This window comes from Somniosus microcephalus, unplaced genomic scaffold (genome assembly GCF_052327205.1).
Source record: "Somniosus microcephalus isolate GS21.2 unplaced genomic scaffold, FLI_Smic_1.0 unresolved_chr3, whole genome shotgun sequence".
Classification (NCBI taxonomy): Eukaryota; Metazoa; Chordata; class Chondrichthyes; order Squaliformes; family Somniosidae; genus Somniosus; species Somniosus microcephalus.
Genome location: NW_028225181.1, coordinates 53,013,158 through 53,038,731, shown reverse-complemented (window position 1 = coordinate 53,038,731; position 25,574 = coordinate 53,013,158). Strand labels below are relative to the sequence as shown.

General features: G+C 49.4%; 1 protein-coding gene across 5 annotated transcripts in view; it reads left to right on the top strand.

Moving 5' to 3' along the window:
* The window catches only part of LOC147091449 (T-cell surface glycoprotein CD4-like), a 150,295-nt gene extending 125,949 nt beyond the window's left edge, over positions 1 to 24,346 (top strand). For 3 of the 5 annotated variants that reach the window (XM_085976791.1, XM_085976790.1, XM_085976792.1), the window contains 4 exons: positions 1,338 to 1,471; positions 8,716 to 8,768; positions 12,436 to 12,567; positions 19,503 to 24,346. In XM_085976791.1, coding sequence (XP_085832917.1) covers positions 1,338 to 1,471; positions 8,716 to 8,768; positions 12,436 to 12,567; positions 19,503 to 19,533 — 350 coding nt within the window. In that variant the 3' untranslated portion in view covers positions 19,534 to 24,346. Of the gene's footprint in view, positions 1 to 1,337; positions 1,472 to 8,715; positions 8,769 to 12,435; positions 12,572 to 19,502 lie in introns of those variants that run through there. The other 2 variants (XM_085976793.1, XM_085976794.1) reach the window with 2 other exon arrangements.
* The last annotated feature ends 1,228 nt before the right edge of the window (positions 24,347 to 25,574 follow it).

Sequence of the window (25,574 nt, the reverse complement as noted above, 5' to 3'; positions counted from 1 at the left end):
AGGGCAGGTACAGCACGGGTTAGATACATAGTAAAGCTCCCTCTACACTGTCCCATCAAACACTCCCAGAGCAGGTACAGCATGGGTTAGATACAGAGTAAAGCTTCCTCTACACTCTCCCATCAAACACTCCCAGGCCAGGTACAGCACGGGTTAGATACCGAGTAACGCTCCCTCTACACTGTCCTATCAAACACTCCCAGGGCAGGTACAGCACGGGTTAGATACGGAGTAAAGCTCCCTCTACACTGTCCCATCAAACACTCCCAGGGCAGGTACAGCACGGGTTAGTTTCAGAGTAAAGCTCCCTCTACACTGTCCCATCAAACACTCCCAGGGCAGGTACAACACGGGTTAGATACAGAGGAAAGCTCCCTCTACGCTGTTCCATCAAACACTCCCAGGGCAGGTACAGCATGGGTTAGATACAGAGTAAAGCTCCCTCTACATTGTCTCATCAAACACTCCCACGGCAGGTACAGCATGGGTTAGATACAGAGTAAAGCTACCTCTACACTGCCCCATCAAACACTCCCAGGGCAGGTACAGCATGGGTTAGATACAGAGTAAAGCTCCCTCTACACTGTCCCGTTTAACACTCGCAGGGTAGGCACAGCAGGAGGTTAGGTACAGAGTAAAGCTCCCTCTGCACTGTCCCATCCAACACTCCCAGGGCAGGTACAGCACGGGTTAGATACAGAGTAAAGCTCCCTCTACACTGCCCATCAAACACTCTCAGGGCAGGTACAGCACGGGTTAGATACAGAGTAAAGCTCCCTCTACACTGTCCCATCATACACTCCCAGGGCAGGTACAGAACAGGTTAGATACAGAGTAAAGCTCCCTCCACACTGTCCCATCAAACATTCCCAGGGCAGGTACAGCACGGGGTTAGATACAGAGTAAAGCTTCCTCTACACTGTCCCATCAAACACTCCCAGGGCAGTTACAGCATGGGTTAGATACACAGTAAATCTCCCTCTACACTGTCCCATCAAACACTCCCAGGGCAGGTACAGCACGGGGTTAGATACAGAGTAAAGCTCCCTCTACACTGTCCCATCAAACACTCCCAGGGCAGGTACAGCACGGGGTTAGATACAGAGTAAAGCTCCCTCTACACTGTCCCATCAGACACTCCCACGGCAGGTACAGCATGGGGTTAGATAGAGAGTAAAGCTCCCTCTACACTGTCCCATCAAACACTCCCAGGGCTGGCCTCACACACAAGCAGCAGGAAAGGCCTCGGTACTAATCCTAGTGTGTCCTGTTATAGCTCGATCCTACTCCCTTTGGAACCCTGAGATGCTGATGTGACCTTTCTCTACCCTCCCTAGTTGCTGAATCCAGTGTTTTTGACTTTCACAATGGGTCATTGACCCTGTTGAGTGGAATAGCTGCTGCCATGGTTACAGTGATCTTCATCGCCGTAACGATAGGTGTCTGCGTGGCAAGGAGGAGAAGGAGACGGGTAAGTGGAGAATGTCGTAGAGCTGAGGTGTGTCTTATCCTTTCTGTTGGACTATTCCTCGACTCATTCTCTCATCCCTCTCTCTCCAACTCTGTCTCTCTCTCTCCATATCTCCCTTTCTCTCTCAATCTCTATCCATCACTGTTGTTGTGTACGTACCTTTAAGGGAATAACTGGTCTTAGACTGCAGTACCGGCAGTGACCACCCCTGTATAAAAGGCCCTAGCAGGCTTCTGTAGTTTCAGTTTCAAGCTGCCTCTTGTTAAACTGTTCTCCCGAAGTCCGTGTATTATTGAGGCGCGGACTTTACAGTGGCGACGAGTAAGTTCGAACTCACCTGCAGTGTGGCATCATCTCATGGGGATCTCGCCTGAAAGGAAGGTCCTGGAAGGTCGTAGTCTGAGCAACGGGCGTCGACCGAGGGCAACCGCCCAAAGAATCCATCGGTGTTTGGAGAATTGCGGGAGAGACTGTGGTTCCAGCGAATCGTGCTGGTAGCAGGTAGCGCCCTGACCCTTCCGGACTGCGGCGGGCTCAAGCTCGATCGAGCGGCTCTACAAATCGGGCCGCGCAGCATCGCCGGGAAAAGAAAACAAGAGAGGGTGGAGCGCACAGGGCGCAGTCGGTGCTCGAGAACAGGACAGCGGAGAGAAACTAAACGGGGGGGAAGGGAAGCGAGACGCGCCGAAGCTGCGGGTCACTGCCATTACCCCGTAGAACGCTAGGAGCAGCGTGGCAGTAAGGGGAAGAAGCAAAAGCGCAGGAGGTGCCATTTTATCCCGTTGGGGAAGAAGCAAAAGCGCGGGAGGCACCATTTTATTCCTTTGGGGAAGAAGCAAAAGCGCGGGAGGCACTATTTTAAATCGCCCAAGATGCCGAAAAGTGGCAGTATTACTGCTTTCGACAACGAGGTAGAAGACTGGACCACGTATGTGGAAAGAATTGAAGTGTACTGCAAGGCAAATGAGGTGGCCGATGGAAAGAGGGCGTCGGTATTATTAAATCTGATGGATGCGAGTACGTACGGCCTATTGCGGAATTTTAATTACCCCAGCTAAACCAATGGAGAAAAGTTTTGAGGAGATTGTTCATATCTTACAGGAACACCTAAGCCCTACACCACTGCTGATAGCAGAAAGATTCAAGTTCGATAAAAGAAACCAGCACAAAGATGAGAGCAATGCTGACTATCTTATGGAACTACGCAAGTTATCGAAGCACTGCCAGTTCGGAGCAGGACTGGCAGACACCTTACGGGATAAGTTTGTCTGCGGGCTCCAGAGTGAAGGAACCCAGAAACGACTACTTTCAAAAAAGGACCTGACGCTAGAACAGGCTTTCAGCGTGGCAGTATCCTACGAAGCAGCAGCACGGGGAGCTGCGGAAATACAACAGAAACCACAAGAATACAGCGCTAACGAAATGGTGTATGGAGCCGAAAAATGCTATCGCTGCGGCAGAACAACCCATGAGCAGAAGGACTGCTGGTTTAAAGACAAAATATGCAGGCAATGCGGGAAAATGGGACATATAGCAAGAGTCTGCAGGTCGGGAAAGAAGACCAACACCACAAGAACTACTGAGGAACAGAACAGGAAAGTAAAGAAACTGACAGATAGTAGTTCAGAAGATCAGGAGAGTGATAAGGACTCTGGGAGCAGGCGACTAAGTTGTTTAAAGTTACACAACGTGATCGCAAAAGAAGATCACCGAACCATTTGGGTCACCCTCATGATAGCAGGGTCCCCAGTGAAGATGGAATTGGACACAGGATCAGCCCTAACTGTCATGAATCGACGAGACTATGAGCGGCTATTCTCACACATACCCTTAAAGGACACGTCCATTGTATTGAAGACATACACGGGGCAAAAGGTCTACCTCAGAGGGAAAATAAGGGTGCCAGTTGAATATAACGGAAAGGAAACACAGAAACTATACATGTATATACTACGAGGTGGAGGACCACCATTATTGGGACGTGAATGGATCCAAAGACTACAATTGGATTGGCATTCCATTCTGGCACTAACTGTGACTGACAAAAAAGATGATGACGTCGCACCTGGACGTCTGTCACAAATTCTATCTGACACGGAAGAGGTGTTCCAACAAGGACTTGGGACTCTAAAAGGAGTAAAGGCAACCATAAAGATTGAGGATAACGCAACCCCAAAATTTTTCAAGGCCAGACCGGTGCCATACGCGATACGCCCAGCTGTGGAAGCTGAACTGGAGAGTCTGGAGCATTCGGGGGTGCTGTCTAAGGTGGACTGGAGCGAGTGGGCCACACCCATCGTTCCTGTAATGAAGAAAGCATTGAGCAGCACGCCTGGGTTGCCAAGGAAGGTTTGCATCTGTGGGGACTTCAAGGTGACTGTGAACCCAGTCCTGCACACAGTACAGTATCCGCTTCCGCAGATAGAATATATTTTCGCCTCACTATCTGGAGGGAAACGTTTCACAAAAATTGACCTGGCTCAAGCATATCTACAAATGGAGGTGGAAGATGCATCTCGGAAATACCTCACGATAAACACTCACAAAGGCCTTTACCAGTACAATCGACTGGTATTTGGGGTAGCATCGGCCCCGGCTATGTGGCAGAGGGCAATGGAACAAGTCCTGCAAGGGATCCCGGGGACCCAGTGTTATTTGGACGACATCCTGGTTACGGGCGAAAATGACAATGAACACCTTGCCAACTTGGAACAGGTGCTCACGAGATTGCAGGAATATGGGCTACGAGCCAACCATCCCAAATGCGAGTTCTTCAGGAGACAAATCTCATATTGTGGCCACATGATTGATGAGGAAGGGTTGCATAAGTCGCCGGACAAGATTGAGGCTGTAGTCAAGGCTCCAGCACCAGAAAATGTGTCGCAACTGAGGTCGTTCCTCGGGTTGGTGAACTACTACCATAAGTTCTTGCCGAATTTATCTACAATTCTGCACCCACTGAATGCCCTCCTTCAAACTGGTGTAACATGGAAATGGAGTGATGAGTGTAAGCGTGCCTTTCAGGAATGTAAATGCCAAATCACTTCAAAAGAAGTATTGGCCCACTACAACCCAACACTACCGATTCGGTTGGCATGTGATGCGTCACCTTACGGCATTGGAGCGGTGCTGTCACACAAATTCCGTGATGGTTCAGAGAGGCCAATAGCCTTTGCATCGCGCTCGCTAACCTCAGCCGAGCGTAACTACGCCCAGATTGACAGGGAGGCCCTCAGCCTGGTGTGGGGGGGTGAAGAAGTTCAATCACTATCTGCACGGGCAGCAATTCACCCTACTGACTGATCATCAAACCCTGGTCTCAATTTTTAACCCAAAGAAGGGCGTTCCGGTGATGACGGCGCAACGGCTGCAAAGATGGTCACTTTTTCTAGGAGCACATCAGTATGACATAGAGTACAAAGGTACGAAACAACATGGAAACGCTGATGGGCTGTCGCGCCTACCGTTGCCTACGGCGGAAGAAGCACCTGCAGTGGACCCTGTGGAGATATTCCATGCGACCATAGTCGAATGTTTGCCTGTTACAAATGCAAGTATTGAGAAGGAAACCCGAAATGACCCGACACTCTCTCGGGTCTATGATTTGACGGTGAAGGGATGGCCAGCATATGGCGACTCACTGTTGCCAGCATTCTCGCCAAGGAGGGAACAGCTGTCAGTGTGCCGGGGAACCTTGATGTGTGGATCCCGAGTGGTAATTCCACCCAAGTTGAGAGATAGAGTACTCAATGAACTTCACAAGGGTCATCTGGGAGGGGTAAAAATGAAGAGCCTAGCCGGGGCGTTTGTGTGGTGGCCGGGAATCGATAAAGAAATTGAGGATATGACCAAGAGATGCACAGGATTCCAGAAGGTCCAAAACGCTCCACCACAGGCCCCGCTAAATCCATGGGAGTGGCCCTCATCTCCATGGCAACGGGTACACATTGATTTCGCTGGTCCATTTATGGACTCAATGTTTCTAATCGCTGCGGACGCCCATTCGAAATGGCCAGACGTCATTAAAATGTCCTCCACCACCACGGAGAAAACTATTGGAGTCCTAAGGACCTTCTTTACCAGGAATGGGTTGCCAGAACAGATCTGTTCCGACAATGGCCCACAGTTTGTGTCTGAGGATTTCTGGAGGTTCCTGAAGAATAATGGGGTGAAACATTACACATCTGCCCCATATCATCCAGCCACAAATGGATTGGCTGAGAGGTTTGTTCAGACCTTTAAAAAGGCCATAAAGGCAATGTATAATGATGACATACCACTGCAACACAAGGTGGATAACTTCCTGTTTGCTTACCGGAATGCGACACATGCAGTAACCAACCAAACTCCAGCCGTACTGTTTTTCAACCGGAGACTAAGATGTCGCTTGGATTTGCTCAAACCAAACATAAGACGAGATGTTGAGGATAAGCAGTTCCAGCACATAAATGAGAAGCCAACCAGGAGCTTCAAGATAGGGCAACCAGTCTTGGCCCGCGACTACCGAACAGAAAAATGGCAGCCAGGCACGATATGCACACAGCAGGGACCACTAATGTATACAGTGGACGTTGGAGAGAGCATCGTGAGACGCCACGCTGACCAGATTCTAGAGTCACAGGAACAAGCCAAACCTGTAGCACAAGCATGTGCACCTGGTAATGAGCCCGAAGTACAGATTGCGTCTACCTCAGAAGCAGGGGTATTGGAAGCTGACGAACCAACCAATGACAATGAGCCAGAATTGACTCCACCGCCAGAACAGGATACTCGAGAAAGGCGCTATCCAGTCCGGATCAGGAAGCCTCCTCAAAGACTGAACTTATAAATGACTATTTCAGTTGATGTATATATTACTGAGAAAATTGTAATTGTAATTAGTTATTATTTAGTTGTTAAATGAATGTTATGTACTGTTTATCTAAAAGGGGAGGAATTGTTGTGTATGTACCTTTAAGGGAATAACTGGTCTTAGACTGCAGTACCGGCAGTGACCACCCCTGTATAAAAGGCCCTAGCAGGCTTCTGTAGTTTCAGTTTGAAGCTGCCTCTTGTTCAGTAATGTACCTGTTAAACTGTTCTCCCAAAGTCCGTGTATTATTGAGGCGCGGATTTTACAACTGTCTCTCTATTTCAATCTCTCCCTGTCTCTCTATCTCCTTAACAACCTCACTCTATCTCTTCCTGTCTCTTTCTCTAGCTCCATCTCTCCCTCTCTTTCTCGCTGTCACTCTCTCTATCTCCCTATCTGTCTCTCTGTCTCTGTCTTTCTCTCGCTCTGTGTCTCACTGTCCCTCTCTCTCCCTCTCTATCTCCCTGTCTGTCTCTGTCTCTCTCTGTCCCTCTCTTTCACTCTCTCTATCTCCCTGTCTCTCTCTGTCCCTCTCTCTCCCTCTCTATCTCCCTGTCTGTCTCTGTCTCTCTCTGTCCCTCTCTTTCACTCTCTCTAACTCCCTGTCTCTCTTTGCCTCTCTCTCTCTCTGTGTCTCTCTCTAGCTGTCTGTCTCTATATCTCCCTCTCTCACTCTCTCACTCTATCTATCTATCTATCTATATGTATATAGATATATATAGATAGATATATATATATTCATCGCCTATCTATATATCTCCCCATCTCTATCACCCTGTCTCTCTCTATCTCTCTCTCTGTATCTCTCTCTCTGTCTCCCTGTGTCTCTCTCTCTGTCTCTCTCTCTCTATCTCTGTCTCTGTCTCCCTGTGTCTCTCTCTCTGTCTCTCTCTCTATCTGTATCTCTGTCTCTCTCTCTCTCCCTATCTCTCTCTCCCTATTTCTTTATCTCTCTCTGTCTGTCTCTGTCTCTCTCTCTGTCTCTGTCTCTCTGTCTGTCTCTCTGTCTCTCTCTCTCTCCCTATCTCCCTGGCTCTCTCTCTCTATCTCTATCTCTCTGTTTCTATCTATCTCTCTCCCTATCTCCCTGCCTCTCTCCCTATCTCTCTATCTCCCTATATCTATCTCTCGCTATCTCTCTCTCTCTCTCTATCTCTCCCTATCTCTCTGTCTCTATCTATCTCTCTCCCTATCTCCCTGCCTCTCTCTCTCTCTCTATCTCTCCCTATCTCTGTCTCTCTCTCTATCTCCCAATATCTATCTCTCGCTATCTCTCTCTACCTCTCCCTATCTCTCTGTTTCTTTCTCTCTATCTATCGATATCTCTCTATCTCTCGCTGTCTTTCTCTCTATCTCCCAATCTCTCTCTCTTCCTCTCTCTCTCCAGCTCCCTTTTTCTCTCAGTCTCTCTCTCTTTCCCTTTCTCTCTCCAGCTCCCTCTCTTTCAATCTGTCACCCTATCTCTCCCTATCCCTCTGTCTCTCTCTCTCTCTCTCTCTCTCTATCTCTCTCTATCATCCTGTCTCTCTCAGTCTCTCTCTCTTTCCCTTTCTCTCTCCAGCTCCCTCTTTCAATCTGTCACCTTAGCGCTCCCTATCCCTCTGTCTCTCTCTCTCTCTCTCTCTCTATCTCTTTCTATCACCCTGTCTCTCTCAGTCTCTCTCTCTTTCCCTTTCTCTCTCCAGCTCCCTCTCTTTCAATCTGTCACCCTATCTCTCCCTATCCCTCTGTCTCTCTCTCTCTCTCTCTCTCTATCTCTTTCTATCACCCTGTCTCTCTCAGTCTCTCTCTCTTTCCCTTTCTCTCTCCGGCTCCCTCTCTTTCAATCTGTCACCCTATCTCTCCCTATCCCTCTGTCTCTCTCTCTCTCTCTCTCTCTCTATCTCTCTCTATCACCCTGTCTCTCTCAGTCTCTCTCTCTTTCCCTTTCTCTCTCCAGCTCCCTCTCTTTCAATCTGTCACCTTAGCGCTCCCTATCCCTCTGTCTCTCTCTCTCTCTCTCTCTCTATCTCTTTCTATCACCCTGTCTCTCTCAGTCTCTCTCTCTTTCCCTTTCTCTCTCCAGCTCCCTCTCTTTCAATCTGTCACCCTATCTCTCCCTATCCCTCTGTCTCTCTCTCTCTCTCTCTCTCTCTATCTCTTTCTATCACCCTGTCTCTCTCAGTCTCTTTCTCTTTCCCTTTCTCTCTCCAGCTCCCTCTCTTTCAATCTCTGTCACCTTATCTCTCCCTATCCCTCTGTCTCTCTCTCACTCTCTCTATTCCTCTCTATCTCTCACTATCACCCTGTCTCTCTCAGTCTCTCTCTCTCACCCTATCTCTCTCTATCTCCCTGTCACTAACTCATTATACCTTTATCCGGCTCTAACCCCGTTCCTGTTCTTCATTCCCAGAGGAGGGCGGTGAGGCGACTGAGGCACCCTCTGTGCCGGGAGCACAGTAACCAGTGAGTAACATTCCACATACATCAGGGTGGGGAAAAAAAACCCGACCTCAGACCACGAAACCTCGCTTCCTGCCATCGCAGTTTCTGACCCCGCCTCACTCCCACCATTTCCCGTTGTAACTTCTAACGCCAACGTGACCCGTTGGATTCTCCAATGACCACCATCAGCGCCCAATGACAGCTACTCTGTCGCTGCTCCTCCAATCAGATTCAGATCTGGCAAAGGCAGGTGCACTCTGGGAAGCAAGACGGTACCAAGAGAAGCTCGACCCATCTCTATTTTCCCAAGTCGGTCATTAATCCGACGTTTTAATGAATAATGGCTAAGGTCACGCTGTGCAGACATCTTACCCAAAGGGAACTGTACAAGTTGTTTGATGGGACAGTGCAGAGGGAGCTTTACTCTGTATCTACCCCATGCAGTCCCTGCCCTGGGGGTGTTTGATGGGACAGTGTAGAGCGAGCTTTACTCTGTATCTAACCCGTGCTGTACCTGCACTGGGAGTGTTTGATGGGACAGTGTAGAGGGAGCTTTACTCTGTATCTAACCCTGTGTTGTACCTGCCCTGGGAGTGTTTGATGGGACAGTGTAGAGGGAGCTTTACTCTGTATCCAACCCCGTGCTGTACCTGCCCTGGGAGTGTTTGATGGGACAGTGTAGAGGGAGCTTTACTCTGTGTCTAACCCGTACTGTACCTGCCCTGGGAGTGTTTGCTGGGACAGTGTAGAGGGAGCTTTACTCTGTATCTAACCCGTACTGTACCTGCCCTGGGAGTGTTTGATGGGACAGTGTAGAGGGAGCTTTACTCTGTATCTAACCCGTGCTGTACCTGCCCCGGGAGTGTTTGATGGGACAGTGTAGAGGGAACTTTACTCTGTATCTAACCCGTGCTGTACCTGCCCTGGGAGTGTTTGCTGGGACAGTGTAGAGGGAGATTTACTTTGTATCTAACCCTGTGCAGCGCCTGCCCTGGGAGTGTTTGATGGGACAGTGTAGAGGGAGCTTTACTCTGTATCTAACCCCGTGCTGTACATGCTGTGGGAGTGTTTGATGGGACAGTGTAGAGGGAGCTTTACTCTGTATCTAACCCGTACTGTACCTGCCCTGGGAGAGTTTGATGGGACAGTGTAGAGGGAGCTTTACTCTGTATCTAACCCCGTGCTGTACCTGCCCTGGGAGTGTTTGATGGGACAGTGTAGAGGGAGCTTTACTCTGTATCTAACCCCGTGCTGTACATGCTGTGGGAGTGTTTGATGGGACAGTGTAGAGGGAGCTTTACTCTGTATCTAACCCGTGCTGTACCTGCCCTGGGAGTGTTTGATGGGACAGTGTAGAGGGAGCTTTACTCTGTATCTAACCCGTACTGTACCTGCCCTGGGAGAGTTTGATGGGACAGTGTAAAGGGAGCATTACTCTGTATCTAACCCATGCTGTCCCTGCCCTGGGAGTGTTTGATGGGACAGTGTAGAGGGAGCTTTACTCTGTATCTAACCCCGTGCTGTACCTGCCCTGGGAGTGTTTGATGGGACAGTGTAGAGGGAGCTTTACTCTGTATCTAACCCATGCTGTACCTGCTCTGGGAGTGTTTGATGGGGCAGTGAAGAGGGAGATTTACTCTGTATCTAACCAGTGCTGTACCTGCCCTGGGAGTGTTTGATGGGACAGTGTAGAGGGAGCTTTACTCTGTGTCTAAACCGTGCTGTACCTGCCCTGGGAGTGTTTGATGGGAAAGTGTAGAGGGAGCTTTACTCTGTATCTGACCCGTGCTGTACCTGCCCTGGGAGTGTTTGATAGGACAGTGTAGAGGGAGCTTTACTCTGTATTTAACCCGTGCTGTACCTGCCCTGGAAGTGTTTGATGGGACAGTGTAGAGGGAGCTTTACTCTGTATTTTAGCCATGCTGTACCTGCCCTGGGAGTGTTTGATGGGACAGTGTAGAGTGAGCTTTACTCTGTATCTAACCCCTTGCTGTACCTGCCCTGGGAGTGTTTGATGGGACAGTGTAGAGAGAGCTTTACTCTGTATCTAACCCCATGCTGTACATGCCCTGGGAGTGTTTGATGGGAATGTGTAGAGGGAGCTTTACTCTGTAACTAACCCGTGCTAAACCTGCCCTGGGATTGTTTGATGGGACAGTGTAGAGGGAGCTTTACTCTGTATCTAACCCCGTGCTCTACCTGCCCTGGGAGTGTTTGATGGGACAGTGCAGAGGGAGCTTTTCTCTGTATCTAACCCATGCTGTACCGGCTCTGGGAGTGTTTGATAGGGCAGTGTAGAGGGAGATTTACTCTGTCTCTAATCCGTGCTGTACCTGCCCTGGGAGTGTTTGATGGGACAGTGTAGAGGGAGCTTTACTCTGTATCTAACCCGTGCTGTACCTGCCCTGGGAGTGTTTGATGGGACAGTGTAGAGCAAGCTTTACTCTGTATCTAACCCGTGCTGTACCTGCCCTGGGAGTGTTTGATGGGACAGTGTAGAGGGAGCTTTACTCTGTATCTAACCCGTGCTGTACCTGCCCTGGGAGAGTTTGATGGGACAGTGTAGAGGGAGCTTTACTCTGTATCTAACCCGTGCTGTACCTGCCCTGGGAGTGTTTGATGGGACAGTGTAGAGGGAGCTTTACTCTGTATTTTAGCCATGCTGTACCTGCCCTGGGAGTGTTTGATGGGACAGTGTAGAGTGAGCTTTACTCTGTATCTAACCCCTTGCTGTACCTGCCCTGGGAGTGTTTGATGGGACAGTGTAGAGAGAGCTTTACTCTGTATCTAACCCCATGCTGTACATGCCCTGGGAGTGTTTGATGGGAATGTGTAGAGGGAGCTTTACTCTGTAACTAACCCGTGCTAAACCTGCCCTGGGATTGTTTGATGGGACAGTGTAGAGGGAGCTTTACTCTGTATCTAACCCCGTGCTCTACCTGCCCTGGGAGTGTTTGATGGGACAGTGCAGAGGGAGCTTTTCTCTGTATCTAACCCATGCTGTACCGGCTCTGGGAGTGTTTGATAGGGCAGTGTAGAGGGAGATTTACTCTGTCTCTAATCCGTGCTGTACCTGCCCTGGGAGTGTTTGATGGGACAGTGTAGAGGGAGCTTTACTCTGTATCTAACCCGTGCTGTACCTGCCCTGGGAGTGTTTGATGGGACAGTGTAGAGCAAGCTTTACTCTGTATCTAACCCGTGCTGTACCTGCCCTGGGAGTGTTTGATGGGACAGTGTAGAGGGAGCTTTACTCTGTATCTAACCCGTGCTGTACCTGCCCTGGGAGAGTTTGATGGGACAGTGTAGAGGGAGCTTTACTCTGTATCTAACCCGTGCTGTACCTGCCCTGGGAGTGTTTGATGGGACAGTGTAGAGGGAGCTTTACTTTGTATCTAACCCGTGCTGTACCTGCCCTGGGAGTGTTTGATGGGACAGTGTAGAGGGAGCTTTACTCTGTATCTAACCCGTGCTGTACCTGCCCTGGGAGTGTTTGATGTGACAGTGTAGAGAGAGCTTTACTCTGTATCTAACCCGTGGTGTACCTGCCCTGGGAGTGTTTGATGGGACAGTGTAGAGGAAGCTTTACTCTGTATCTAACCCGTGCTGTACCTGCACTGAAAGTGTTTGATGGGACGGTTTTGGGGCTTACTTTCGCTCCCTAATAACATGTCTCCCATTCTTTCCGCAGACTCTCCAACCAGCCACTTTGCAACAGCAATGACTACACTCAGTCTGACCGGCCTCTTCCACCCCTGCCTTCCAGATATTGTCCCCACAATCCACCCAAGCGGGGACGCCCCTCACAGGGCTACGCAAGTCGGTGAGTTGCTTTGAGAGCCCGCATTGATAAGGAACATTTATACAGCACCTTTAATGTAGTAAAATATCCCAAGGTGGTTCCGAGGGGGAAAAATCAGACACAAGTTTGATACTGAGTCACAAAAGGAGATTTTTTTTTGATAGATATAATTGACTTGGATACATAGAAACATCAGAGCAGGAGTCGGCCATTCGGCCCCTCGAGCCTGCTCCGCCATTTAATGAGATCATGGCTGATCATCCAAATTCAGTACCCTGTCCCTGCTTTCTCCCCATATCCCTTGATCCCTTTAGCCTTAAGAAATATATCCAACTCCTTCTTGAATATAATTGGCCTCAACTGCCTTCTGTGGTAGAGAATTCCACAGGTTCACCAGTCTCTGGGTGAAGAAATTGCTCCTCATCTCAGTCCTAAATGGCTTACCCCTTATCTTTAGACTGTGATCCCTGGTTCTGGACTCCCCCGCCATCGGGAACATCCTTCCTGCATCTAGTCTGTCTCGTCCTGTTAGAATTTTATAAGTTTCAATTAGATCCCCTCTCATTCTTCTAAACTCTAGCGAATATAAGCCTAAGTGACCCAATCTCTCCTCATACATCATTCCTGCCATCCCAGGTTTCAGTCTGGTGAATCTTCGCTGCACTCCCTCCATGGCAAGAACATCCTTCCTCAGATAAGGCGACCATAACTGTACACAATACTCAAGGTGTGGTCTCACCAAGACATCCTTGCTTCTGTACTTGAATGCTATCGCTATGGATATTGGTATACAGAGTAGAATTTCTAAATTTGCCGATGACACCAAACTCGGGGGTGTGCCAGGCACTGAAGATGATGTCAATCGCATGCAACTGGACATAGAAAGGCCCGCAGAATGGGCAGAAAAGTGACAGATGGAATTTAATACACAGAAGTGTGAGGTGATGCATTTTGGCAGAAGGAACAGGGAGAGGCAATAGATACTTAATGGCACAGTTTTAAAGAGTGTCCTGGGACAGAGGGACCTGGGAGTTAATGTGCATAGGTCCCTGAAGGTGGCGGGACCTATTGAGAGAGTGGTTAACAAAGCATATGGGATCTTGGGCTTCATAAATAGAGGTATTGAGTACAAAAGTAGAGAAGTTATGCTGAACCTTTATAAAGCGCTGGTTAGACCACAACTGGAGTATTGCGTCCAGTTCTGGTCACCACACTTTAGGAAGGATGTGAAGGCCCTTGAGAGGGTGCAGAGGAGATTTACCAGAATGGTTCCGGGGATGGGGGATCTTAGCTACAAGGACAGGTTGGAGAAGCTGGATTTGTTTTCATTGGAGCAAAGGAGGTTGAGGGGTGATTTGATAGAGGTGAACAAGATTATGACGGGTTTGGATAGGCTAGACGGGGAAAGGCTGTTCCCACTAGTTGATGGTACAAGGACTAGGGGACACAGATTGATGGTTTTGGGCAAGAGATACGGCGGGGGGGAATGTGAGGAAAAACTTTTTTACGCAGCGAGTGGTGAGGACCTGGAACTCGCTGCCGATGGAAGTGGTGGAAGCGGAGACACTCAATGTTTTCAAGGGGAGACTGGATAGGCACTTGAGGGAAATAAACTTGCAGGGCTACGGGGATAGAGCGAGGGTAATGGGACTGACTGGATTGTTCTACAGAGAGCCGGCACGGACTCGATGGGCCGAATGGCCTCCTTATGTGCCGTTATGACTCTATCTCTCTATATCAGGACAGGTGACCAAAAGCCTGGTTAAAGAGGCAGGTTTTAAGGAGCATCTTCAAGGAGGAGAGAGAGGTGGAAGGGTTTAGGGAGTTAATTCTGGAGCTTAGGGCCTAGGCATGGCCGCCAATGGTGGAGCGATGGAAATAGAAACATAGATAACACAGAAAAATAGGAGCAGGAGTAGGCCATTTGGCACTTCCAGCCTGCTCCGCCATTCAATGGCCCAGAACTTGGTGTCGGGGGCTTGCCGCGCGTGCAAGCCCCCGATCTGCACTCACCCTGCGCGCCGACATCTGAAACCTGGCCCGCAGTGGATTTCCTGTAAGTGGCCCGGTTCTGATGTCGGCGCGCTGTGCTAACCTGACCCAGCGGCATAGTTAGTGCGATGTGCCAGCTGGGATCAGGTGAGCACTGTTCAGCCAATCAGGGGAGGGGAAACTTCATTCATAAGTTTGAGAGTAAGAACTGTCAAACTCATGAGAAGTACTGCACCCCAAAACACTACTTAAACTTTAAATAAAATTTTAAAAAACATCCCAATCATTAAATTAAGTATAAATAAGTTCTAAAAAATAATTTAAACAATAATTTTTTTTTTTGAAAAAAATAAATTTTTAATAAAAAGGGTCTAAAACTAAACTTACCTTATTGTAGGTTATTTAAAATAATAAACCTGTGAAAATTTTTTTTCTAAATTGCACTAAAACACCACTTACCTGTAAAAATAAATACTTACGTGTGCTTTTTACAAGCGTAAAGACCGGAGGCCTTTACACATGCGCAAATCCCCCAAAACAGAGGAAATCCAAGACGCACGCGCTGCCCCCTACAGCGCACGCGCTAGCCTCTTCACCTCTTGGGTTAGAGGAGAGGAAATGCCGGTTTTCAGCGCATGCGCTGTGCATGCTGAAAACCGGCATTTCCTCCGGCCAGACGCGTGAGTGCCCCTTCCGTACTCAAGCGTTTGGGGAGGAATTACTGCCCCAATATGATCATGGCTGATCCTCTATCTCAATACCATATTCCCGCTCTCTCCCCATACCCCTTGATGCCTTTTGTGTCCAGAAATCTATCTATCTCCTTCTTCAATATATTCAGTGACTTGGCCTCCACAGTCTTCTGTGGTTGAGAATTCCACAGGTTCACCACCCTCTGAGTGAAGAAATTTCTCCTCATCTCAGTCCTAAATGTCCTACCCCGTATCCTGAGACTCTGATCCTTGTTCTAGATCCTGCAGCCAGGGGAAACACCCTCCCTGCATCCAGTCTGTCTAGCCCTGTCAGAATTTTATACATTTCAATGAGGCCCCCTCTCATTCTTCTAAACCCTAGTGAATACAGGCCTGGTCGACCCAATCTCTCCTCATACGACAGTCCCGCCATCCCAGGAATCAGTCTGGTGAACCTTCGCTGCACTCTCTCTATTGAAAGTATATCCGTTCTTAGGTAAGGAGACCAAAACTCACCAAGGCCCCTGTATAACTGTCATAGAAATCGGGGGAAATGCGCACGAGGCCAGAATCGGAGGAGTGCAGAGATTTCGGGGTGGTTGTGGGGCTGGAGGAGTTTCCCGAGATAGGGAGGGGGTTGGCGAGAGGCCATGGAGGGATTTGAACACGAGGATGAGAATTTTAAAATCGAGGCTTTGCCAGACCGGGTGCCAATGTAGGTCAGCGAGCACAGGGGAGGTGATGGGAGAACGGGACATGGTGTGAGTTAGGACATGGGCAGCGGAGTTTTGGATGAGCTGAAGATTACGGAGGGCAGAAGATGAGAGGCCGTTTTATTGGAGGCCTTGTATATGTGGAATAATATATTCCAAATGCTTACGATGGCTATTCTACCTGGCACACGCCGTCCCTGCCTCAGCTCATCCGCTGCTGAAACCCTCATCCCTGCCTTTGTTACCTCAAAACTAAACTAATCCAATGCACTCCTGGCTGGCCTCCCACATTCCACCCTACGTAAACTCGAGGTCATCCAAAACTAGGCTGCCCGTGTCCTAACTCGCACCAAGTCCCGTTTGCCCATCTCCCCTGTAGTCACTGACCTACATAGATTCGGAAAAGGGGAAGTGCAATGAGACCTGGGTGTTCTTGTGCACCAGTCGCTGAAGGTAAGCATGCAGGTGCAGCAGGCGGTTAAGAAGGCAAATGGTATGTTGACCTTCATAGTGAGAGGATTCGAGTACAGGAGCAAGGATGTCTTGCTGCAGTTGTACAGGGCCTTGGTGAGACCACATCTTGAGTATTGTGTGCAGTTTTGGTCACCTTATCTGAGGAAGGATGTTCTTGCCATGGAGGGAGCGCAGCAAAGATTCACCACACTGATACCTGGGATGGCAGGAATGACGTATGAAGAGAGATTGGCTCGATTGGGCTTATACTCACTAGAGTTTAGAAGAATGAGAGGGGATCTCATTGAAACTTATAAAATTCTAACAGGACTAGGCAGACTAGATGCAGGAATGATGTTCCCGATGGCGGGGGGAGTCTGGAACCAGGGGTCACAGTCTAAGGATGAGGGGTAAGCCATTTAGGACAGAGATGAGGAGGAATTTCTTCACCCAGAGAGTGGTGAACCTGTGGAATTCTCTACCACAGAAGGCAGTTGAGGCCAATTCATTAAATATATTCAAGAAGGAGTTAGATATATTTCTTAAGGCTAAAGGGATCAAGGGATATGGGGAGAAGGCAGGGACAGGGTACTGAATTTGGATGATCAGCCATGATCTCATTAAATGGCGGAGCAGGCTCGAGGGGCCGAATGGCCTACTCCTGCTCCTATCTTCTATGTTTCTATGTCACATTGGCTCCCAGTCTGGCAAAGCTTCTATTTTAAAGTTATCATCCTCGTGTTGTATCCCTCCATGGCCTCTCGCCCCCTCCCTATCTCTGTAATCTCCTTCAGCAGCACAACCACCTCCCCCCCCCCCCCCGAGATATCTGTTCTCCTCTAATTCTGCCCTCTTGAGCATCCCTGATTATAATCGCTCAACTTTTGGTGGCCGTGCCTTCTGCTGCCGAGGCCCTAAGCTCTGGAATTCCCTGCCTGATCCTCTCTGCCTCGCTACCTCTCTCTCCTCCTTTAAGACCTGGGGGTTCCTTGTGCATGAAACACAGAAAGTTAGCATGCAGGTACAGCAAGTAATCAAAAAGGCAAATGCAATGTTGGCCTTTATTTCAAGGTGGTTGGAGTATAAAAGCAGGGAAGTCCTGCTACAACTGTACAGGGCGTTGGTGAGACCACACCTGGAGTATTGCATACAGTTTTGGTCTCCTTATTTAAGGAGGGATATACTTGCATTGGAGGCAGTTCAGAGACGATTCACTAGGCTAATTTCAGAGATGAGGGGGTTAACTTATGAAGAAAGTTTGAGCAGGTTGGGCATATACCCATTGGAGTTTAGAAGAATGAGAGGTGATCTTATTGAAGCATATTAGATTCTGAGGGGGCTCGACAGGGTAGATGCCGAGAGGATGTTTTCCCTCATGGGGAAATCTAGAACTCGGGGGCATAGTTTCAGAATAAAGTGGTAGATAGGGAGGTTAAAAAGGGATATTTGCCTTCATTAGCCGAGGCATAGAATATAAGAGCAGGAAGGTTGTGATGGAGCCGTACAAAACGCTAGTTAGGCCACAGCTGGAATACTGTGTGCAGTTCTGGCCGCCACACTATAGGAAGGATGTGATTGCATTGGAGAGGGTGCAGAGGAGATTCACCAGGATGTTACCTGGGCTGGAGCGCTTCAGCTATGAAGAGAGACTGGACAGGCTGGGGATGTTTTCCTTGGAGCAGAGAAGGCTGAGGGGGGACCTGATTGGGGTGTACAAAATTATGAGGGGCATAGATAGGTTAGATAGAAAGGAACTTTTTCCCTTAGTAGAGGGGTCAATAACCAGGGGGCATAGTTTCAAGGTAAGCGGTGGGAGATTTAGAGGGGATTTGAGGAAAAACTTTTTCACCCAGAGGGTGGTTGGAACCTGGAACTCACTGCCTGAAAGGGTGGTAGAGGCAGGAACCCTCACAACTTTCAAGAAGCATTTAGATGAGCACTTGAAACGCCATAGCATACAAGGCTACGGACCAAGTGCTGGAAAATGGGATTAGAATAGACAGGGCTTGATGGCCGGCGCGGACTCAATGTGCTGAAGGGCCTCTTTCTGTGCTGTATAACTTGATGACTCGATGACTCTATAAAGGGTCACCCTTTTAGAACTGAGATGAGGAGGAATTTCTTCTCTCAGAGGGTCGTAAATCTGTGGAATTCTCTGCCCCAGAGAGTGGTGGAGGCTGGGTCATTTAAGGTGGAGATAGACAGATTTTTGCAAGATAAGGGAGTGAAGGGTTATGGGGAGAGGGCGGGGAAAGTGGAGTTGAGGTCGACGATCAGCCATGATCTTATTGAATGGCGGAGCAGGCTCGAGGGGCCGTATGGCCTACTCCTGCTCTTATTTCTAATGTTCTTATAAGACACTCCTTAAAACCTGCCTCGTTGACCAAGCTTTTGGCCATCTGCCCCTAATATCTCCTTGCAGTGGGGAAAGAGTTAAAATAACATCGCTGGCAGTTTCACTGAATGGTGTAAGAAAGACAGGTGCTAACATGAAGGGCCATATCTATGGAGGCGGTCAAAGATAGCTGACCTTTGAAGGGATAAAAAAGCAATTCAGTGGAGACAGGATGTCCAGCGTTTCAACTGCCTTTAGCCGCTTTATTACCTAGGTCCCATTCCAAGGTATCTTTTAATCAGCATTCAGCGGTTTGAGTGATTGACTGAGGAGGCAGCTGACACATGTTTACATTAAGATTTGTAACCAATCCGTGAAGCTGCATGCCGGCCAAGGTCCAATCAGGTGGCAGGAATGAATTGTGCATGAGGCTGCCATGTGTATTTTAATGTATAAAAATGGAGTGTGTGCTGTAACAAGTTGGAGAAGTCTGGCTAAAGACAGAGCAGACTGCCTCCCCGTCGGTGTAATAAAGACAACTTGACTATCGATCTGAAAACCTCGTGCCGAGTGTTGGTTTAAAATACCCCACAACACTCCTTCTGTGGCTCAGAGTCAAATTTTGTTTGATAAGCGCTCCTGTGAAGCACCTTTGGACACGTTACTACATTAAAGGGCGCTGTATTAATGGGAGTTGTTGGTCCCTTTGTTCTACCTCTACTTCCAAATGGCTCGTTCGGGACACTAACCCTTCCCTTATTCTTACCTCAGGAGTGCTCCGAAAGGATCCTACGTGGCTTAAAGCTCGGAACCCTCTCCGCAGCAGCCGAAGGTGACTCCTCCTCCTCCTTCTCCCTCCTGCAAAGCAATGGGGCCGATCGGATGGGCTGTAAATAACGAGCAAAGCTTTCTAGAAGGACACGCTTTTGGGACATCCCACCGTAGACTTGCCTGAATTTAATCTTTTTTTTTTATGGTAGCCTAGAGCAGCTCTGTCGATACCTAGCAGCCTCGTGGTCCATGTCTCGTCGCTCCAGAGCGGCACGTTTTGTAAGGCTAGAGAGAGGAGGCCGCTCTGGAACGTGGCGGTTGCCATGGGAGTTGCGCCGGGGGGGCGCGCGCGCGAGATGCTGTTCTGACCTAGGACGTGAGGCGCGAGGTGCGGCCTCGTGCCACTCATCCATCACTCTGGCGTCTCCCGTCGCTCCCAGAGCGTCACGCCGGCCCGCTCCCACGCGGCTCTAGAACTGTCACGTCATGGGGCCGGTGCGTTGATCGAGAGGGCTGTTTCTCGAGAGCAGCTCGAATGCCCGTTGTTCTCGAGCGGCCCTCACCACTGCACAGCTGACCTGAGGAAAGGAAGATACAGATTATCACCATAATCTGGTAGCGTTGCTGATGGCTTGCATTGAGCTGAGATATTTAACCCTTTCGCGACCTTTCCGTTCGTCTAAGCACATTTCATATAAACATAGAACATTCGGCCCCTCGAGCCTGTTCCGCCATTTAATGAGATCATGGCTGATCATCCAAATTCAGTACCCTGTCGCTGCCTTCTCCCCATATCCCTTGATCCCTTTAGCCTTAAGAAATATAGCTAACTCCTTCTTGAATATATTTAATGAATTGGGCCTCCACTGCCTTCTGTGGTAGAAAACTCCACAGGTTCATCACTCTCTGGGTGAAGAAATTCCTCCTCATCTCAGTCCTAAATGGCTTACCCCATATCCTTAGACTGTGACCCCTGGTTCTGCACACTCCCGCCATCGGGAATATCCTCCCTGCATCTAGTCTGTCTAATCCTCTTAGAATTTGATAAGTTTCAATGAGATTCCTTCTCATTCTTCTAAACTCCAGCGAGTATAAGCCCAATCGACCCAATCTCTCCTCATACGTCATTCCTGCCATCCCAGGGATCAGTCTGGTGAATCTTCGCTGCACTCCCTCCATGGCAAGAACATCCTTCCTCAGATAAGGCGACCAAAACTGCACACAATACTCAAGGTGTGGTCTCACCAAGGCCCTGTACAACTGTAGCAAGACATCCTTGCTCCTGTACTCGAACCCTCTCGCTACGAAGGCCAACATACCATTTGCCTCCTTAACCGTGATAAGGGACTGCGTGATCTGCCCATTGTCCCGGGCTGACCGAGAACAGATCTGGAACTATTGCAGCTCTTATAGTTTGACGTGAATCTAGAATTTTTATGACTGCAACATATAAAGCATTGTCTGTTCTTTCAATAGCTTTTTGATGGACAGGGGTGAGCACTTGAGAAGGTGCAGAGGAGATTTACCAGAATGGTTCCAGGGATGGGGGAATCTTAGCTACAAGGACAGGTTGGAGAAGCTGGATTTGTTTTCATTAGAGCAAAGGAGGTTGAGGGGTGATTTGATCGAGGTGTACAAGATTATGACGGGTTTGGATAGGCTAGACGGGGAAAGGCTGTTCCCACTAGTTGATGGTACGAGGACTAGGGGACACAGATTTAAGGTTTGGGGCAAGAGATACGGGGGAGATATGAAGGAAAACCTTTTTTACGCAGAGAGTGGTGAGGACCTGGAACTCGCTGCCGACGGAAGTGTTGGAAGCGGAGGCACTCAATGTGTTCGAGGGGAGGCTGGATAGGCACTTGAGGGAAATAAACTTGCAGGGCTACGGGGATAGAGCGGGGGAATGGGACTGACCGGATTGCTCTACAGAGAGCCGGCACGGACTCGATGGGCCGAGTGGCCTCCTTCTGTGCCGTTGTGACTCTATGACCCTATGATTCCAGGCAGTGAGAGTGAAGGGCTCCCCTCTCTCGCTGATGGGCGACTGGGTGGGAGCAAGTTTGGAAATCTAGAAGGAGCGGTTAATAGACGCCAAGTTGGGAATCGAGAAGGAGATGTTAACAGATTTCAAGTTGGGAATCTAGAAGGAGAGGGTAATAGACGCCAAGTTGGGAATCTAGAAGGAGAGGTTAATAGACGCCAAGTTGGGGAATTTAGATGGAGAGGGTAATAGACGCAAGTTGGGAATCTGGAAGGAGAGGGTAATAGATGCCAAGTTGGGAATCTAGAAGGAGAGGGTAATAGACGCCAAGTCTGGAATCTGGAAGGAGAGGGTAATAGATGCCAAGTTGGGAATCTAGAAGGAGAGGGTAATAGACGCCAAGTCTGGAATCTAGAAGGAGAGGGTAATAGACGCCAAGTTGGGAATCTGGAAGGAGAGGGTAATAGATGCCAAGTTGGGAATCTGGAAGGAGAGGGTAATAGATGCCAAGTTGGGAATCTAGAAGGAGAGGGTAATAGACGCCAAGTCTGGAATCTGGAAGGAGAGGGTAATAGACGCCAAGTTGGGAATCTGGAAGGAGAGGGTAATAGACGCCAAGTTGGGAATCTGGAAGGAGAGGGTAATAGATGCCAAGTTGGGAATCTAGAAGGAGAGGGTAATAGACGCCAAGTCTGGAATCTGGAAGGAGAGGGTAATAGACGCCAAGTTGGGAATCTGGAAGGAGAGGGTAATAGACGCAAGTTGGGAATCTAGAAGGAGAGGGTAATAGACGCCAAGTTGGGAATCTAGAAGGAGAGGGTAATAGACGCCAAGTCTGGAATCTAGAAGGAGAGGGTAATAGACGCCAAGTTGGGAATCTGGAAGGAGAGGGTAATAGATGCCAAGTTGTGGAATTTAGATGGAGAGGGTAATAGACGCCAAGTTGGGAATCTAGAAGGAGAGGGTAATAGACGCCAAGTTGGGAATCTAGAAGGAGAGGGTAATAGACGCCAAGTCTGGAATCTAGAAGGAGAGGGTAATAGACGCCAAGTTGGGAATCTGGAAGGAGAGGGTAATAGATGCCAAGTTGGGAATCTAGAAGGAGAGGGTAATAGACGCCAAGTCTGGAATCTAGAAGGAGAGGGTAATAGACGCCAAGTCTGGAATCTGGAAGGAGAGGGTAATAGACGCCAAGTTGGGAATCTAGAAGGAGAGGGTAATAGACGCAAGTTGGGAATCTAGAAGGAGAGGGTAATAGACGCCAAGTCTGGAATCTAGACGGAGAGGGTAATAGACGCCAAGTCTGGAATCTAGAAGGAGAGGACAATAGATGCCAAGTTGTGGAATTTAGATGGAGAGGGTAATAGACGCCAAGTTGGGAATCTAGAAGGAGAGGGTAATAGACGCCAAGTCTGGAATCTAGAAGGAGAGGGTAATAGACGCCAAGTTGGGAATCTGGAAGGAGAGGGTAATAGACGCCAAGTCTGGAATCTAGAAGGAGAGGGTAATAGACGCCAAGTTGGGAATCTAGAAGGAGAGGGTAATAGGCGCAAGTTGGGAATCTAGAAGGAGAGGGTAATAGACGCCAAGTCTGGAATCTAGAAGGAGAGGGTAATAGACGCCAAGTCTGGAATCTAGAAGGAGAGGGTAATAGACGCCAAGTCTGGAATCTAGAAGGAGAGGGTAATAGACGCCAAGTTGGGAATCTGGAAGGAGAGGGTAATAGACGCCAAGTTGGGAATCTAGAAGGAGAGGGTAATAGACGCAAGTTGGGAATCTAGAAGGAGAGGGTAATAGACGCCAAGTCTGGAATCTAGAAGGAGAGGACAATAGATGCCAAGTTGTGGAATTTAGATGGAGAGGGTAATAGACGCCAAGTTGGGAATCTAGAAGGAGAGGGTAATAGACGCCAAGTCTGGAATCTAGAAGGAGAGGACAATAGATGCCAAGTTGTGGAATTTAGATGGAGAGGGTAATAGACGCCAAGTTGGGAATCTAGAAGGAGAGGGTAATAGACGCCAAGTCTAGAATCTAGAAGGAGAGGGTAATAGACGCCAAGTCTAGAATCTAGAAGGAGAGGGTAATAGACGCCAAGTCTAGAATCTAGAAGGAGAGGGTAATAGACGCCAAGTTGGGAATCTAGAAGGAGAGGGTAATAGACGCCAAGTCTAGAATCTAGAAGGAGAGGGTAATAGACGCCAAGTTGGGAATCTAGAAGGAGAGGGTAATAGACGCCAAGTTGGGAATCTAGGAGGAGGGGGTAATAGACGCCAAGTTGGGAATCTAGGAGGAGGGGGTAATAGACGCAAGTTGGGGAATTAAGATGGAGAGGGTAATAGACACCAAGTTGTGAATCTAGAAGGAGAGGGTAATAGATGCAAGTTGGGAATCTAGAAGGAGAGGGTAATAGACGCCAAGTTGGGAATCTAGGAGGAGAGGGTAATAGATGCAAGTTGGGAATCTAGAAGGAGAGGGTAATAGACGCCAAGTTGGGAATCTAGGAGGAGAGGGTAATAGACGCAAGTTGGGGAATTAAGATGGAGAGGGTAATAGACACCAAGTTGTGAATCTAGAAGGAGAGGGTAATAGACGCCAAGTTGGGGAATTTAGATGGAGAGGGTAATAGATGCCAAGTTGGGGAATTTAGATAGAGAGGGTAATAGATGCCAAGATTGGGAATGCGCCCCCGTCGCAGACCCCGTGGTTCATGCTCTCGCACCAGCGATGGGAGCGACTTAACCAATGAGACACTCGCCACCGATTCGTTTACTGAAACTGGGAATTACAAACCGTTTATTATTGTGTGCGCATTTGTGTGATTTATTGATGCTTTTCATAGACAAATAAAGTTTGAATGGTTCCTCCTTCGCTTCCAAATTCTTATGAGTCGCACTCCAGGGACTTGAGCACATAAAGCAAGTCTGACACTCCAGCGCAGTGCTGAGGGAGCATCACACTGTCGGAGGGGCAGTACTGAGGGAGCGCTGCACTGTTGGAGGGGTAGTACTGAGGGAGCGCTGCACTGTCGGAGGGGCAGTGCTGAGGGAGCACCACACTGTCCGAGGGGCAGTACTGAGGGAGTGCTGCACTGTCGGGGGGTGTGCTGAGGGAGCACCACACTGTCCGAGGGGCAGTACTGAGGGAGCGCTGCACTGTCGGAGGGGCAGTGCTGAGGGAGCACCACACTGTCCGAGGGGCAGTACTGAGGGAGTGCTGCACTGTCGGGGGGTGTGCTGAGGGAGCACCACACTGTCCGAGGGGCAGTACTGAGGGAGCGCTGCACTGTTGGAAGGCCAGTACTGAGGGAGTGCAGCATTGTCGGAGGGGCGGTACTGAGGGAGTGCTGCACTGTCGGAGGGGCAGTACTGAGGGAGTGCTGCACTGTCGGAGGGGCAGTACTGAGGGAGTGCTGCACTGTCGGAGGGGCAGTACTGAGGGAGTGCTGCACTGTCGGAGGGGCAGTACTGAGGGAGTGCTGCACTGTCAGAGGAGCAGTACTGAGGGAGTGCTGCACTGTCGGAGGGGCAGTACTGAGGGAGTGCTGCACTGTCAGAGGGGCAGTACTGAGGGAGCGTTGCACTGTCGGAGGGGCAATACTGAGGGAGCGCCGCACTGTCAGAGGGGCAGTACTGAGGGAGCGCTGCACTGTCGGAGGGGCAGTACTGAGGGAGCGCCGCACTGTCAGAGGGGCAGTACTGAGGGAGCACTGCACTGTCGAAGGGGCAGTACTGAGGGAGCGCTGCACTGTCGGAGGGGCAGTACTGAGGGAGCGCTGCACTGTCGGAGGGGCAGTACTGAGGTACCGCTGCACTGTTGGAGAGGCGGTACTGAGGGAGTGCTGCACTGTTGGAGGGGCAGTACTGAGGGAGTGCTGCACTGTCGGAGGGGCAGTACTGAGGGAGCGCTGCACTGTCAGAGGGGCAGTACTGAGGGAGTGCTGCACTGTCAGAGGGGCTGTACTGAGGGAGCGCCTCACTGTTGGAAGGGCAGTGCTGAGGGAGCGCTGCACTGTCAGGGGAGTGCTGAGGGAGCGCTGCACTGTCAGAGGGGCAGTGTAGGGGGTTTCTCTTGCTTGCTCTAGTCTCCTG